This window comes from Dasypus novemcinctus, chromosome 2 (genome assembly GCF_030445035.2).
Source record: "Dasypus novemcinctus isolate mDasNov1 chromosome 2, mDasNov1.1.hap2, whole genome shotgun sequence".
In the NCBI taxonomy this organism is placed as follows: Eukaryota; Metazoa; Chordata; class Mammalia; order Cingulata; family Dasypodidae; genus Dasypus; species Dasypus novemcinctus.
The window spans coordinates 125,915,313-125,934,169 of record NC_080674.1 but is presented as its reverse complement, the minus strand read 5'-3'; the positions used below and the strand labels follow the sequence as shown (position 1 = coordinate 125,934,169).

General features: G+C 36.1%; 1 protein-coding gene across 1 annotated transcript in view; it reads right to left on the bottom strand.

Moving 5' to 3' along the window:
• The window catches only part of HSD17B4 (hydroxysteroid 17-beta dehydrogenase 4), a 106,666-nt gene that overhangs the window by 3,712 nt on the left and 84,097 nt on the right, over positions 1-18,857 (bottom strand). The window contains exon 24 of the mRNA XM_012519350.2: positions 4,038-4,165. Within this exon, the coding sequence (XP_012374804.1) occupies positions 4,038-4,165 (128 nt within the window). The remainder of the gene's footprint in view (positions 1-4,037; positions 4,166-18,857) is intronic.

Genomic DNA, 18,857 nt, shown 5'->3' with positions numbered 1-18,857 from the left:
TCTGTTTATTAATTTAGATAGAGAGATGATGGGGCCATTGACTGGGGAGGAAAAGACTGAAGGAGAAAAATAAAACAAGGGTTCTGTATTAGAGGACCAGATGTACTCAAGTGGTTGAACACCTGCTTCCCACGTAGGAGGTTCTGGCTTCGATCGCTGATACCTTCTTAAAAAAAAATGAAAAAACCAACTCTCATTGAAGAGCAGATGTAGCTCAGTGGTTGAGCACCTGCTTCCCATGTAGGAGGTCCTGGGGTTCAATCCCCACTACCTACTAAAAAAAAAAAAGAGTGCTATATTGGACATGGAAAGTTTGAGATGCCAGTGAGACACCCAATCAGAAGGATCAAGCAAGTAGAGAGTTGGTTATATCACTATGGAGCTCAGAGAAGAGTTGTTAACATAGAGATGGCTTTAAATACCATGGGATAAATGAACACATTTTTATAGAGAAAAGCCCTGAAATGAGCCTTGAGGAACACCAAAATTTAATGGTTGGAGGCAGAAGAAGATACCAGAGGAGACTGGGGATGGCCAGAGGTAGAGAGAATATATACTTGAGAATAAGGAGTCAAGAAAGCCAAGAAATGAAAATACTTCAAGAAGTTGGTAGTTAGCTGAATTAAATGCTACTGAAAGGTTGAAAAGAGAAATGTTCTTTGGATTTGGCAAAGTAGAAGTCATTAGTGCCTTTCACAAGAATGGTACAGTCAAGTGGTAGATGTAAAAGCCAGATAAGAGAAGGCAAAATAAGGAAACAAATATGAAGCAGTTATCTCAGACAACAGGAATGGAGACATACTGGAAAACCATAGTAAGACTGCTAGAGACTGCTTAAAAACTATTTGAAGCACTCAAATTTTTAATTAAAAAAATTTTTTTAAATCTAAAAGGGAGCCAGTTCGTCTTCTTGTAAGAAGACTCTTCTGCCATGTTCATCTCCTCAGGCGCAGATGCAAAGACGACAGAAGTGGGGTTAAAATAGGGTAGAGTTTTCCAGGCAAGTAAGATGAGAGAGAGACAAGGGAGTTGAGGATATTTTCAAGAGAAAGTTTATTAAGGATGGATCATGGATTCTAAGCTAAACAAGGACAAAAGAAAAAATAGAAGGGAGTTGGCAGATAGACAGTAGTGATGTCAGTGACCTGGAGGCCTCAATGAAGTTTAGCTATAGTAGGAATAACAAAAGTTAATAGAACTGTAGGTGATGGTGTTAGAAAATAGAGATGTTTTGAAATAGATACTGGAAGCTATATACTTTATGCTGCTAATAAGGACTAAAGTTGAGTAGGATGGAGTAAATAATTAGAAGTGAAACCAATGAAGTAAGTCTCCATTTTGTGAGGAAGTCATTTTTATGAATCTTGAAGGAAACCACTAAAGTTGTTGTCAAGAGCTAGAAGCAGAAAAAGAAAGACTGTATACCTGGAAATAAGGCCTTTGATAACTGAAGAATAATTAAGACAGATAACATTAAGTTGGAGGAGAAGTTAACAAAACCAAATGAGTTTAGACAAACGCTGATATTAATTAGAATTTTTTCTAAGGATCACCATTAAGAATCATATTCCCTTAATTTTCACTGAGTTTTTCCTTTTGTTTTTATTTTTTACATTTAATTCTACTCCATATGGTTTTGTCTTAGGTATATAGAATGAAGTAAAGCACTAACATTTCCTAAATAGTTATGCAACTGTCCCAATGCCATTTACTGCATGATCCACTCACCCCCAAAGGCCTGTTATTTCTAGAAATTATATACAGATATTTTCCTACTCCTACATTTAATCTTTATATATAGGCATCTCAAATATATCTAGAAAAGCACTCTTGATTACCCACTTTTTGCCCAAAGTCAATTTTCCATGCAGCAACAAGAATGACTTTTTAAAAAATCAGATGTCGTCATTCCACTGTTTAATGGTTTCCTATCATACTCAATAAAATCCAAACTCCTTTCAGAGATCTACAAGATTCAGTTGATCTCACTTCTGCCTCCCTCTCCCACCTCACCTCCAACCACTCTCCCTCCTGTTCATTTTAACCAGCCTTACTGACCTTCCCACTGTTGTAGTACTCCAATTACCCAAGATATTCCTGCTGCAGCCCTTTGCACTAGTTGTTTCCTTAGCCTCATGGCTCATCCCCTCACTTTTTTTTCAGATCTCTGTCAGGCCGTTATTGACAACTTTAAATAAATTAGTTCTCCCACCCATCACACTCCAACCCTGGGTTGACAAAGTAAAGCCCATGAGTTAAATCCAGTCTGCTGCCTGTTTTTGTAAATAAAGCTTTATTGGAACATAGCCACACCCATTTATTTATTTTCTATGGCTGCTTTAACACAACAATAGCAGAGCTGAACAGCTGCAACAGAGACCATCTGGCCTAGAATATTTACTATCTGACTCTTTCCTGAAAAAGTTTGTCAATACCTGCTCTGACCCATTACTCTGCCATACTTTTCCTCATACCTGGAATTATATTTCTTTTCCATCATCCCTTCTAGAACTAAGACCCAAAACAGAAGAGACACTGTCTATCCATAAAACACCTAGAACAAACCCTGATTCAGAGTAGGTATTAAGTAACTCCTGAGAAGAAATTAACTGTGAGTTCACTCTATGGCAAGAAGCAATATATAAAAAAATATATGTAATATATAATATATATACACACACACACACATATATATAAAATCAGATTTACTTCTCATAACAGTCCTTTTTGTCATTACTATTAGCATATTTTTCATTTTTGCAAATGATAAAATTGGGACTCAGAAATTATGTGGCAGAGCCAGGACTCAAACCAGCTATATCTGACGCCAAAGATCATATTTTTAACCACTATATTGCTTTGTTATTTGTTTTAAATTAGTCTTTCTAGCCAGGAAATTAATACATTTATTCAAATAGTTTCTATTCCTTATAAAGTTATATAGTTTTCTTCAATAAGCACTGTGTTTTTCTCATTATTTTGTAGTTTTGGTTGCTATTTATAAAGTGTATTTTTCCAATTGTGTCTTCTAGTTGGGTTTTTTTTCCTTTCTCCTGTTAATAGACATTTATTTCCAATATGTTAGCTACAATGAATAAAGCTTCTACAACCATTCATGAACAAGTCTTTGCGTGGATACATGTTTTCATTTTTCTTCGGAGAATTACACCTGGCAGTATGAGTGGGTCTTATGTTAAGTGAATATTTAACTTTATAAGAATCTGCCAAATTGTTTGTCATGACGATTTTACCATTTTATTTCCCCATCAGCAACATATGAGAGTTCTACTTCCTTACCAGTACTTGGAATTGTCTTTTTAGTCTTATAATTCAAATGGATGCATAGTGGTATCTCTAGTTGGTTTTGTTGTCATGTAAAAGCTATTTTTCAATAAATGTGCATTCCATCACTTGTTTTTGAATGCATTCATCCTAAAAATCCATCAGTTCATTCTCTTGGGATTTCCTGCTACATAATTATTACAATTTAAAAATAACAAATTTTTCTCTTCTCTTTATATTGTTACCACAGTTACTATTGTTGCATGTTTGCTGACTGGCCAAAAGTTCCAGAACAATATTAAGTAATAACAGTCAGACAAGACACTTTTGCATTATGATTTTCAATTGAAATGCTTCTAGATTTTTCACCATTAAAACACTGGCTGCTATATTAAAATATTCTTCTATTTCCAGTTTACAATGAGTTCTTAATCTTACCTAATAGGAATGCATGTCTAATTTCACTAGTATTTATTAATATCAGATGGATTTTCATCTTTAAACTAACGATACATTAAAAAGTCTTGATGTAGATTTTATATTGTTTTATTGTATGCCGAAGAAGAATCTCAACCAAAAATTCATTTTTAAGTGCCAGCTGAAAACTACATTTATAAAACATGATCTAAAAGCCAGAATATTGATATCCATTGAGTCTTCTTCAGAACAGTAAGAATTTGAAAGTTGGCTCCAAAACTGCAATTGTCAAATAGGAAGCAATAATGAAGAATAAATGAACCTTTTGAGAACATTACCTTCTGAGGATCAAGCTTCCCCAGGACTACCTCCATGAAATCTTCATCTGAAAGTATGATGGTTGTATCAGCAGAGCCTTTTGCAGGGCCTTTATATAACGTTCCAGAACCATTTTTCAGGTCAATAGCTAAGAAATATAGGAAGAAACCAATGAGTATAATTTTTTTCTTCACAATATGAGGATAAAATAAAAATGCAGACATTTTTACACTTTCCAGGTTCATATATGGTACTTTATCTATAAATTATATATTATACAATTTAGAATAAATTAGAAAATTCTATATTTTTCAAAATTTCCTTTTATAAATAAGTTCTTCAAAATAGTCAAATCAATAATGGTTTTTTTTCTCAATGAAGAAGTTTATACAACATAGATATTTTAAATGTGAATTAGGGGAAACATGTGGCTTAAGTAATTTGGCTCCCATCTACATATCCAGGGTTCGATACCCAGGGTCTCCTGATGAAGGCAAGCTGGCCTGTGTGGTAAACTGGCTCACACAGAGTGCTGCCCCACGTGGAAAGCTGGCACAGGAAGATAACGCAACAAAAAGAGGCACAGACAACAGACAATAAGAGACTTAGCAGACCAGGGAGCTGGGGTGGCGCAAAAGAATGATCACCTCTCTCTCACTCCAGAAGGTCCCAGGATCTGTTCTCAGAGCTGCTTAATGAGAATGCAAGCAGACACAGAAAAACACACAGTGAATGGACACAGAGAGCAGACAATGGAGGGAGGGGGGAGAAATAAATAAATAATAAAATCTTAAAAAAAAAAAATTAATGTAGAATTATATAAGAACACTGTTGGAGATTGTATGGATTAGGCCTACAGATGCAAATAAAGACTAAGTCAACAAAGGAGGAAAGTCATTTGCATGTTGGATAGATGGGGGAGGAAGAGGAAGAAATACACAATATCCTTTAGTCATATCTCCAATACCTGAATTCATCAAAGGTTCTGTCATATAGATAGAATAATCAAAATGGATTTGAAAAATATTCTAATTGGTTTCTTATATAGAAATTATGATTTGTTTATAAAATATTTACTGTCCTATTTCTTGTGAGTAAACATTAAAATTAACTTGTTTTCCCTTAAAACAGTTTTTAGAAGAAGGATTCAGTATCCCAAAAAAGGCTGAGTAGCTGTGAAAATATTAAAAATTTACCTTCTTTGCTCTCTAACATTTATAGAGCTTTATGCCAAAGTCACACTTTAGAAAGTTTTAACTGCTTCATTTATGACTAAGACCAATCATCCAAGAAGCCCAATTCCACTCATCCATCTTCAGCCTCATGAACATGCTTTCTCATGCTGCAGTAAGGGAGCAAGAGAAAAAGGTTCATAGAGAAGAAAAAGTCTAAAAGGTTCTTAGCAAGAACACAGAAATTTGTAGTAACGTTGTAAAACTTGCAATTCTGCAGTAGCTCAGGTCACGGCCCATAGCATGGTTCATGCTTCACTATGCATCATCACTCAACATTATCACTATCATTGAGTTTTAAAGAAGCCTGTTAGGTCATGGCTAATTTTATTGAAGGCATGAAGAAACAGATTGTATTCCATTTCTTTTAGTGGCAGAATTTATTTTAAAAGTTTTATGAACAATTTTATTATGTATGATGTCCTGGGTTCAATCCCTGGTACCTTAAGAAACAAAACACAAAGGCCTACTATAGAAGAAAGAAGAAGTTATTTTTATTAAGGCCTCCTTCCCCTAAGATTATAAGGTCCTTGCTGAAACAGACACGCCTTGTCTTTGTATCCCCTACATTTCCTTGAACAGAAAGTGCCCAATAACTATTTGTTAAAAGGATGAAAATAAACACATTTGAAACAAAGGTCTCTACAAAGAATAATTTTAACAAAAGAAAACCTTAAGGTTAAAAATTAAGATTTTAAAAATAATCACACTGAGAAGTACATATAACTTTTGTGTTATTCCTGCCAAAAATTAATAAACTCAATCTAATCATGAAGAAACATCAAATAAACACAAACTGAAGTACATGTGAGGAAACTAAAAGTAAATAATAGATGCTTTTTTTGACCTTTACAGCATCCCTCCCCAAGGTCCTTGGAAGCAAGTCTGCAACCCGTTACTGGGTCCATGGCCCAGACTTGGGCAACTAACAGGGACAGTCCTAAAGACCTAGAACAAGTTGAACCAAAAGTCAAAGAACAGCAGTAACACAGCCTCCTAACATTAAATTTATGAAAGAGAGAGAATTGAGCAGTAGCGTAAACTCACCATCATAATCTGATGCCTAAACAGCAACAAAAAATTATAAGCCATACTAAGAAAATGGAAGAAATGCCCTAAGCAAAGGAATATATCAAAGCTCCAGATGAGACACAGGATTTGAGAAAACTAATCAACAAGGATCATACAAATCTCTAAAATCAAATTAATGAGTTAAAGGACAATACGGCTAAAGAGATAAGGGGACATCAAGAAGACAGAGGGTAAGAACAAAGAAGAATTTGAAACCTGGATAAAAAATAACAGAGGTTATGGGAATGAAAGATACAATAGGTAAAATCAAAATCACATTAGAGGCATACAACAGCAGATTTGAAATTATAGAAGAAAGAATAAATGATGCAGAAGACAGAACATTTGAAATTGAAGAAAGAAAAGAAGGCAAAAAACTAAGCAAGGGCTTAGGAAGTTGAATGATAACATGAAACACAACAACCTATGTGCCATGGGAGTTTCAGAAGGAAAAGAGAAAAAGAGCAGAAAGAAGTATTTGAGGAAATAATGGCTGAAAATTCCCAACTCTCAAGAAAGAAATGTATTTACATGTCCAAGAAGCACAGCATACCACAATCAGAATCTGAATCAACATACTACAAGACACAAACTACTCAGAATGTCAAACATCAAAAGTAAAAAGAAGATTCTGAGAGCAGCAAGGGAGAAGCAAACCATCACATACAAGGGACATTCAGTAAGACTTGGTGTGGATTTCTCATCAGAACTGTGGAGGCAAGAAGACAAGGGTATGATATAATTAGGATACTGGAAGAGAAAAAATGCCAGCTGTGAATTCTTTATCCAACAAAATTGTCCTTAAAATATGAAAGTGAGTTTAAAATACTCACAAGTAAAAAGAAACTAAGAGGGTTTGCAAAAAAGAATCTGCCTTTGCAAGACGTATTAAGGGGAGTCTTTTACAGCCTGAAAGAAAAAGGAGAGAGAGGGTTGGAGAAGAGTGTAGAAGGCAAAACTAGCAAAATGGATAGCCAAAAGAGTAAAAGGACAATGAAAATAAGTTATGACATATGAAAGTCAAACAATAAAAATGGTAGAAGTAAATAATGCATTTACAGAAATATCACTGAATGCAAATGGTTTAAATTCCACAATCAAAAGATACAGGCTGGGAAGCAGCTGTGGCTCAATTGATTGGGTTCCCATCTACAATATGGGAGGCCCTGGGTTTGCATCCCAGTGCCTCCTTGTGAAGGCAAACTGGCCCACGTCTGTGGAGGGCTGGCACAGCAAGATGACATAACAAAAAGGGAGGCAAGGAGACACAGAATAATGCGCAGCGAATGGACACAGCAGACAGCAAGCAAGCAAGCTGCGGGGGTTGGGGGGGCGGTAAATAAATAAATAAAAGGTATAGTCTGAGAGAATAGATAAAAAAACATGAGCCATCCATATGCTGCCTACAAGAGACTTACCTTAGACCCAGGGATACAAACCAGCTGAAAGTGAAAAGTTAGAAAAAGATAATTCCAAGCAAACTAACCAAAAAAGAGTAAGGGTAGCTATACTAATATTGGACAAAAGAGATTTTAAATGCAAAAAGTTTATAAAAGATATCTAAGGCAATTATAAAAGGGATAATTCAACAGGAAGAAATAACAACCATAAATATCTATGCTTCTAACCAGGGTGCCCAAAATACATGAGGGAAACTCTGGCAAAACTGAAGGGATCAATAGACATCTCTACAATAATGATTGGCAACTTCAGCACATCACTCACATAATTATAACTACCAGAGAGAAGATCAATAAGGCAACAGAGAACATGAACAATATAATTAAGCTAAACTTAACAGACATGTAGAGAACACCGTATCCCAAGTGGTCATGGATCATGCAATAAAATCAGATAAAAGGGGAGAAGTTATGACTAAACCACAGAAATAAAAAGGATAAGAGAATATCATGAAAAACTGTATGCCAACAAACTAGACAACCTAGATGTAATAGGAAAATTCCTAGAAATGCACAACCTACTTTGACTCTACAAAAAATAAAAGAAACTCAACAGACCAATCATACTTAAGGAAATTCAACAAGCCACAAAAAATCATCCAAAAAAGTCCAGGACCAGATGGCTTTACAGGTGAATTCTACCAGACATTTTGAGGAGCATTAACACCAATACTGTTTAAACTCTTCCAAAAAATTGAAGAGAAGGGAAAACTACTCAACACATTTTATGAAGCCAACCCAACACATTTTATGAAGCTAACATCACCCTAATACCAAAGCCAAATAAAGATACCACAAGAAAAGAAAATTACAGACCAATCACTCCAATGAACATAGATGCAAGAACTCTCCACAAAATACCTGCAAATAGAATCCAATTCCAATCAAAATAATTATATACTATGACAAACTGGGATTTATTCCTGGTATGCAAGGGTGATTCAACATGAGAAAATCAAATTAACATAATACACCACATTAACAAATTGAAGGAAAATCAACGCGTGATCATCTTGATCAATGAAGGAAAGGCATTTGGTAAAACGCAACATCCTTTCTTGACAAAAACACTTTGAAAGATAGGAAAATTCCTCAATATGATAAAGTGCCCATATATAAAACCCACATCCAACATTGTATTCAATGGGGAAAGGTTGAAAGCTTTCCCTCTAAGATGGGGAAGAAGACAAGGATGCTCACTGTCACCAATGTGACAACGTTGTGCTATATATACGTTCTAGAACTCTCACTATCTGCAGGTGACATGATCCTAGATTTAGGAAATTCTGAAATGTCTACAACAAAGCTACTTGAGCTAATAAACAGTTCCGAAAGTGGCAAAAGACAAGATCAACATGCAAAAATCAGTAATGTTTCTATACACCAGTATTGCACAATCCGAGGAGGATATCAGGGAAAGAATTCCATTTACATTAGCAAAAAGACTCAAATGCCTAGAAATTAATTTAACCAAAGACATACAGGACCTAAAATCAGAAAACTACAAAACAATCCTAAATGAAATCAAAGAAGACCTAAATAAATGGTAAGACATTACTTGTTCATGGATTGGAAGACTAAATATTGTGAATATGCCAATCCTACCCAGACTGACTTACAGATTCAATGCAATACCAATCAAAATTCCAACAGCGTACTTCAGCTTACAGAAATAGAAAAGGCAATTATCAAATTTATTTGGGAAAGAAAGTACACCTAAATAGCCAAAAGCATCCTAAAAAAAAAGTGATGAATAACATAGTGAACCCAGAGGTGGATGAGAATTGTGGTTAATAATACAAATAAAATAATGTCCTTCTATGAACTATAACAAATGTACATCACTATTGCAAAGTGGTAAGAATGTGGAGAAACACAGGAAAAACACAATTAATGTAACCTATGGACTATTAACAGCAATACTGCAAAATTCTTCCATCAACACCAAAGATATACTGTGTTAATCATAGGGGTTATGGAAACAAATACCAAATGTATGCTATAAACCATAGTTAGTGGTAAAAGTCTGCAGGCAGCGGCGGGCCTCCGGGAGGGTCGGCGGTTGCCCGGGCGGGCTCTCTGGACAGGAATGCGGGCAGCGGCGGGCCTCCGGGAGGGTCAGCGGTTAGCCGGGTGGGCTCTCCGGACGGGGGCTGCCTCGCGGTCGAAGGAGAGGAGGGGGTTCGGCACGAAGCCGTTGGGCCCTCGCTCTCTCCGCTCAGGCACGGGGGACACGCGGTACAAGCAAGAACACCACGGAGACAAGGTCTGGGCACAAGTCTGCTTTATTGTTGAAGGGGACATGGTTTTATAGGGTCTAGGGATACGTAAAGGGACTTGATTGGTGCCGGCGGGTGCTGTTGCTTGCGTAGACGGTTACTGGACAGTAGGCGGTTACTGGACAGTAGGCGGTTACTGGACAGTAAGCTGGCTAAGAGGTTAGGAGCAAGGGAGGGGAAGGGGAAAGTGTGGGCTGTCTAGATAATGGCTAGGCGGAAGACGGAGAAGGGGAGAAGGAGGGGCAGCGCCGGCTGCCAATACTGGGCGGGAAGGAGACGGGGACAAAAGTCTGATGATATTATTTCATAATCTGTAACAAATGTTCCACAACAATGTAGTGTGTTGGTAGAGGGGTGCTGTATGGGAATTCCACACATGTGGAATGTTTGTGTTTCTCTGCTGGAGAGGTCCAACACTTGTTTTCTTGTTCTCTACTTTTTTTAATGATAGTCATTCTGTGCATTGTGGGGTGGTGTCTTGTTGTTTTGATTTGCATTTCCCTGGTGGCTACTGGTGCTGAACATTTTTTTGTTAAGTTCACAACTTTTCTAATAAAAATATATTTTAAAAAAGAGCACTGTCTTTTTTACTGCCTGACCTTGAAACATATTGCAAAGCTACAGTGGTCCAAACAGCTTGGTACTGGCATAAAGGTAGACACACTGATCAGTAAAACAGAATAGAGTCCAGAAATAAACCCTCACTTCATGGGTTTTTGGCAAACCTACCAAATCCATGTTACCAGGACAAAACAGTCTCTTCAACATATGGTGCTGGAAGAATTGGATATCCATAATCAAAAGAATGAAAAAAGACCCCTTTCTCACTCCCTATATAAGAATTAACTCAAAATGGATCAAAGACCTAAATATAGAAGCCAGGATAATAAAGGAACTAGAAGAAAAAGTAGGAAAACATCTTCAAGAATTTCTGAGAGGCAGTAGTTTTCTTAAACTTTATACCCAGAGTACAAGCAACAAAGGAGAAAAATAGATAAATGGGGCGTCCTCAAAATTCAACACTTTTGCACCTCAAAGTACTTTGTCAAAAAGGTGAAAAGGCAGCCTACTCAATGAGAAAAAACATTGGCAATCACATATCCGGTAATGGTTTAATATCCATGGTATACAAAGAGATCACACAAAACTCAACAATAAAGACTAAACTACTCAATTAAAAAATGGGCAAGACTTGAAAAGACAATTGTCCAAAGAAGAAATACAAATGGCGAAGAAGCACATGTATACTGTTCAACATCATAGCCATTAGGAAATGTAAATCAAAACTACAATGAGATACCATTTCATACTGATTAGACTAGATGCTACTAAAATGTCAGAAAACTGTAAAAGTTGGAGAGGATATGGAGAGATAGGAATGCTTATTCATTGTTGGTGAGAATGTGGAATGGTACAGCCACTGTGGAGGAATGTTTGGCAGTTCCTAAGGAAGGTGAATATAAATTTGCCATGTGACCCAGCAATACCTTTACTAGGTCTATACCCAGAAGAACTGAGAGCAGAGACACGAACAGACATCTGCACACTGATGTTCACAGCGGCATTGTTCATGACCACTGAAAGTTGGAAACAACCCAGGTGTCCATCCACTGATGAACAGATAAACAAATTGTAGCGTATACACATGATCAAATATTATGCAGAAGAAGTAATGAAGTCGTGAAGCATATGACAACAAGGATGAACCTGGAGGACATTATGTTGAGTGAAGCAAGCTAAAACCAAAAGGACAAATACTGTATGGTTGCGCTATTATGAACAAAATATATTATTATGTAAACTCATGGAGTTAATAACTAGAATATACATCACCAGAAAACAGAATGATGTTAGAGAATGGAAAGCTGAGTGTCAATGTGTGCAAAATTGGTAAAAAGATTGTTTGTTGAGAGCAGATGTAGCTCAGTGGTTGAGCTCCTGCCTCCCACGTATGAGTTACTAGGTTCAATCCTCAGTATCTCCTTAAAAAAATGTTGTCTGTTAATCTTTGGAAATGAATAGAAAAGGAGAAAGCACAGCATAGCATTTGTAACTAACAGTGCTATTATATAGGGATGACAGGGGTTTAAAGGGGAAAGTCCAAGGTAATGTATGTTACTAGTAGGAAAGCTTAAAAAGTTGTAACATGGGACAGTATAGCATATTGAAACCTCATGTGAAATACTGCATATGTAAGACCTTTTCTTTGAAACTAAACAAATGTATGTTAATGTTACAAGTTACTGATCAGGCAAAAAAAAAACCAAAACAACAAAACACCCCATTTTGCTAAGTGAAAGAAATTAGAAACAAAGTACTAGTCTATGATTCCATTTATATAAAATATAAGTATAAATCAATTTATAAGGATGAATTTAGATTAGAGGTTATGTATGGCTGAGGAAGGATACAGGGATTGAGAGGTGACTGCTAAGGGTAGAGTTTTTCTTTTTGGAGTAAGTAATGAAATTGTTCTAAATTTTTTTGTGGTGATGAATGCACAATGCTGCAATTATACTAAAATCCACTGATTGTACATATGGATGGAATGTATGGTATGTGAATATATCCAAATAAAACTGCTTTAATAGTAATAATAATAAAAAGATGAGTAACACTGCTTTTCCTGGGCAGGGAGATGGAGAAGCAGGAAATGAGACTGTGGTGTCAGGTGCACTAGGATTTCTTAGAAGAGATCTCTCTCGTCTTGCCTTGCTTTAGAACCTCTTGGGGATATTTAAAAGTTCTAATGCTCAGTCTATACTGTGGATTATTATATCAAAATTTCTGAATTGGGGCAAGTCCCAGTCACCAGCATTTTAAAAGTTCCCCAGAATATATGAAGTGAGGTCACCAAAATGGTGACGTAAGACAGCCTATGAAAAGGCCTCCCCAGAGATTCAGCACATAAAAGAAAAATCTTACTTGCTAAGAACTCTAAAGGAGGGCAGAAAATGGAGAAGAACTCCACAAATGCTGAATGGAAAAAGAAAAATAGCAGGTAGCAAATTTCCATACCAGACAATCAGTATGTTCCCCTGCCCCTCACTAGGACCTGTGCAGCATGGGAGTTGCTTAAAGGCAGTGGCCCAGGTCCTTCCCATGGCAGAGACCAGAGAGCCACTCACAACAACAAGTTGGAACCCCCAAGCATATCCAGGCACAGGAACCCAAGTCTTCAGAGACCCAGGACAGAAAACAAGCCACTGAAGAGTTCTGTATGCAAAAGGGCCCCTAGCGGGGAAGGGAAATAAAAAGAGAAAGACCATAATAAAACTACTGGCAAGAACTCTTGTGCCCTCCCTCAATCCAGTTTCTATTGGTTGGACCACCCAAACAGAAAATGGACTTTTCTTAAGTGACCCACCTTTTTGGATTGACCCCATCTGGATCCCCACGGTGGGATACCCTAATGGGAAGAAAACAAAGGCAGAAAAGCCTCACAGAAGGAATAAAAGGGGAAAGGGGGGAAGGGGAAGGGTTAAATAGTACTACTATAAAATAGGACTAGTCCCACAACTGAAAAGTGTAACGAAAATGGTGCACTGAGTTAGGGAGAGAATTCAAATAAATCATAGATGCGAGGACAAATTTCTGCATAAAAACAAAAAGAACAGATCAAGATTCCCAGAGAAGGAACAGAGGATAGGAAGCTTTCGCATGGAGGTGAAACAATTCCACAAAAAGTGCAATCTTAAAAATTGTTCTGCATATCCAGGACAAGAATCAGATGAAAAGTTAAACGTGGGCTATTCTAAAGATCTAGAATAAGCTGGAGCAAGCATCAAAGAAGAGCCTTAACACAGAGCCAATCAACAATAAAACACTGGACAAGAATGAGAAATGAACTTTCAGAATAGGCAAAATATTACAAGCCATGATAAGAAACAAGAAGATATGGCTCAGTCAAAGTAAAAAAATTAAAACTTCAGAGGAGACTCAGAAATGAGAACAGCTGATGAAACATGTTCAAATAAATCTCCTAAATAAATTCAAGGTGATAAAAACATAGATAAAAAACTAAATGATACTAAGAAGACAATGCATAAGCATAAATTTTTGAAAGTATAAAAAGAAACCAATTATGGGGATGAAAGGCACAGTATTAGAAATTAATATACATGAGGCATACAACAGGTATGAACAGATAGAAGAAAGAATCAGCAACCTAGAAGACAAGACAATCAAAGCCATGCAGTCAGAAGGACAGTGAAAAGAAGAGAAAAACTGAGCAGGGGTCTCAGGGATTTGAGTGACAGCACAAAGTACACAAACATATGTATCATGAGTATCCAGTAAGAAGAGAAGGGAAAAAAGGAGAAAAAATATTTTAGGAAATAATGGTAAAAAATTTCCTAACGGTTATGAAAATATAAATATACATGTCCAACAAGCACAGCGTACCCCAAATATAATACTAATATACCTACTCTGAGACACATACTAAGCAGGATATCAAATACCAAAGATGAAGAGAGAATTCTGAAAGCCCAACAAAAAAAGCGATTCATCACATATTAGGGATCCTTAATAAGACCAAATGGCAATTTCTCAACAGAAACCATGGCAATAAGAAGGCAGTGGTATGATATATTTATGGTGCTGAAAGAGAAAATCTATCAGCCAAAAACACTTTCAGTAAAAATACCCTTCACAAATGAGGACAGTTTTAAATATTCACAGATAAAAACTGAAAGAGTTCCTCAACAAGAGACTTGCCCTACAAGAATTTCTAACAGGAGTTCTGTGGTTTGAAAGGAATACACAAGATAGAGTGCTTGGAACAATGTGATGAAATGAAGGTCATCAGTAAGGGTAACTAAAAGGGCAAATGTGAAATCCAATAGTACTGTACCCTCAATATACAATTCTATTCTTTAATTCCTATAGGAATCAGAACATGATTGAACAAGAAAAAGGAATATTTCCTGGTAAAGGACATGTAAAATACAAAGTGGTAAAGTGGGAGAGAAACAAAAAAAGGGGAAATAAGAGGGATATGGATGCTATAAAGCTAAGATGCTATCTTTTCAAATTAGTAAATTATAGATATAAGTTGTATAATACAAATTCAGCAGAATCACAAAGAAAGTATTTTTAAAGCATACAGAAAGGAGAAAGGGAGGAGTCACATAACAAAAGAGCAACTATGCAGAAAAGGAGGTTGCAAAAAGGAAGAGACAGAAAAAGATATGACATGTAAAAAGCAAAGGACAAAATGGTTGAAGTACTGCCTTTACAGTAATAACACTGAATATTAATGGATTAAACTCCCCAGACAAAACAAACTGATTGGCAGAATGGATAAATTTAAAAAATAAAAATAAAACGCATGCTCCAACTATATACTGTTTAGAAGAAACTCACCTTAGAACCAAAGACGTAAGGTTGAAAATGAAAAAGGAAGGAAAAAGATACTTCATGCAAACAGTAACCAAAAAAGTTGAGGTAACTACACTAATATTGGACAAATTTGACTTTTAGTCAAAAGTTGTTGTAAGAGACAAAATGGGACATGTATATATTAATAAAAGGGGCAATCCACCTAGAAGAAATATCATAAATATTTGTGCACCTAACCACAGTGCCCAAAAATATATGAGGCAAAGAGGGGCAAAACAGAAGGGAAAAATAGACACCTCTCCCCCTAGCCTTTCAGGGGCCTCTTTCTGTACCTCTGTGCTCCGCTGATTCCAGGTGGCCTTCTTTCAGTGTCTCTGTCACTTTTTTCCTGTGTATCTCTGCTTTCAGTTGTCCATTTATAAAGGATTCTAGCAAGTGGACCATGACCTACCCTGGGTCATGCCTCACTGAAGCAATCCAATCAAAGGTCCCCCAACTGAATCCAATCCAATCAGAGGGTCCCAAACACAGAGAAATGGATTAGCTTCAAGAACATGTTCTTTTCTGGAATCCACAAAAAGCTTCAAATTGTCATACTGATACACAGTCTCTAATGGTTATCCCCTTGACAAAAAAAAGGCATCCTGTATTTTCCTATTTGTAATCTCCAACCAAGAAGAGAACTTGGCACTTATTGACTGTTGCTGGGAATGTAGAATGGTACAGCCTAGAGTATAAGGCAACCTCCAGGAGTACCACAGCATGCCAGCTACTCTTAGCCAACCTAAACTACATGGGACCTCATTGTGTCTCACAATTACGAAGAAAGAGAAGAATTGTTTGAGTTAAGAGCTTTCCTGGATGCTCCTTATCCCATAGTAGTAGGCAGATTCAGGAGACCACAGCTGCTTGGCTACAGGTAAAAGGAACCTATCATTTGGACCATCTAGGTAGGAAAATATGAAAAATCAAAGGATTTCAGGTAACATTCATTGGTACATTTTTTCCCAACTATTAAAGGTTAAAATATTCTATAATATAATGATAAAAGAAATCATGGCCAAAGGTTACTAACAGCATGTTTCACAATTCAGATAAGGAATTACTAATTTTCAAAAGCAGTGGTCATCAATTCATAATTAACATGATGAGAAAAGGGCGTGAGTGTGTATTCTCTTTGCTACCCTTAAGTATTGTGAAGCCTATTTGGAAACAGCACAACGAAATTTTTTATTTTAAATCTTATATTTTGAAAGTTCACACATTTTTCTGTCATGACCAACAGACACCAGATATTTCAAAACCTGCTAACAGATCTGACTGATTAGCAAAGTGAGCCAACAATAGTACCATATTATGCAGACAGAATAAAAAGAAAAGAATTCCCAAATCTAGAAGAAAATTTTTACTCAACTTGGCTAGTTTCATCTTACTTTTCCCAATTTTACTTTAATTTAATTAAAATTAGACACTGTCATCATGTAATAAACCACGATTAAAAAGGTTGTGCCATAATTAAGGATGTAAGTTATATAAGCATTTGCAAAATACCTGGTAGGGTTTTTTTTTTGCCTTTCTCTATCACCTAATTTCTCTTTCTTTAAAAAATGTACTAGAGTCCATTAGGACCTGCATATTAGTGAAAATGAATGTGACTACTTTCTTTCTGCAGCAACTTGGTTTAGATTGGACGTGTTGTCAATTTGCTACATGCAGCTGTAAAGCATCCCAGAAAAACACTGTCTTAAATCTAATCCTTCAAGTGGGTGTGAACCTACTGTAAGTAGGACTTTTTGATGAGGTTACTCTAGTTAAGGAGTGACCCTTCTCAATCAGGATGGATCTTAATCTTATTATTGGAGTCCTTTATAAGCACAATGAAACTCAGAGAGAGAGAGAAATCCACAGGAAGACAGAAGCGGAAATTCAACAGAACCCAGAAAAGAACCAAGGGGCCCGGAGAGGCCACCATGTGCCTGAACATGTGACAGAGATGCCCAGAATCAAGGATCACCAGCAGCCAGTCCCAGAATGCCAGCCTTCCAGAAGAAAGCATTGCCCTGATGAGGCCTTGATTTAGACTATTTTTAAGCCTCAAAACCATGAGCTAATAAATTCCTAGTGTTAAAACAACCCATTGCATGGTAAATGCTTAAGCAGCTAAGGAAATAAAACAGCACTCTAGCTTAATTTCCCTAGACTAGATATAATATACATGTCAAAAAATTTATAATTTTATACTCATAATTAAAATGATAATCCAAATTGTTAATGTTTCAGGATAAACAATTTAAATTGTTGAACTATAATGTCTTAAAAATATTTCACTTGACCTGATGAACTTCAATAATAGGAACTAAATATGCTTAGTAAACTCATGGAGCTAAACTTTACAGTATAGGTTAATAAGAGACAGAATGAGAGTTGAGAAGGGGGATCTGATGCTTAATGTATTTAGAATTATTAATAAGGTTGATTTTAAATGTATGGAAATGGATAGAGTTGATGGTAACACATTATAGTGAGTAAAACTATCACTGCAGATATATAAAGGTGACAGGGGCTTTACAGGGGTAGTCTAGGAACGTAAATATCAACTGAAAGAAAGCTAGAGAATAATCTAGGGACTGTATAGCATAATGAATTTGGTGGTATATGAAGATTGTGATTAATAGTACAAATACAAGAATGTTTTTATATGAACTAGAACAAATGTATGTCACTATTATAAGGTATAAGAATATGATGATACCAAGAAAAATACAATAGATATAACTTATGTTCTATAGTTAACAGTAATATTGTAATCTATTTGCAGCAGTGGCAAAGACGGTACATTATCAATGCAAAGGGACAGCAATGGGGAGTACAAAGGAGTATGGGATTTTTTCTCTTGGAGTAACATTGAGGTGATGACAATACAACTTTGTGGTAAATATAAGAGGCACTGAGTGTACACTTTGAATGGACTGTACAAAGGATGGAAGTGTATAACACACTGAATCCTGAGGTGGAAGAAAGACTGTGGTTAATAGTACAAATATGAGAACATTCTCACACAAACTGTAACAAATATACAATACTAAACATGGCATTAATAATAGAGTGGTTTGTGGGAAAAACACATCAAATGTAATTACAGACTATAGTTAGCAGTAATATTTTGTTGATGTTCTTTCATCACTTGTAAAAATGTTCCACACAACACAAGGTGTTGATGGTAGGTTGAATATGGGAATCTTATATATTATGCATGATTACTGTTCTGTAAACTCCCAACTTCTCTAAAAAAATAAATAAATAAAATATTGCTTTACCACTTAAAAAATAAATACTTCATTTGACTCGATGTACTTGCTTTATGTTTAAAAGTTGAAATTTGGTTAAAGGAAGCATACAGCTAATATGACTATTTTAAAAGTACTATTTTCAGTATTACAGTGAAATACTTAATA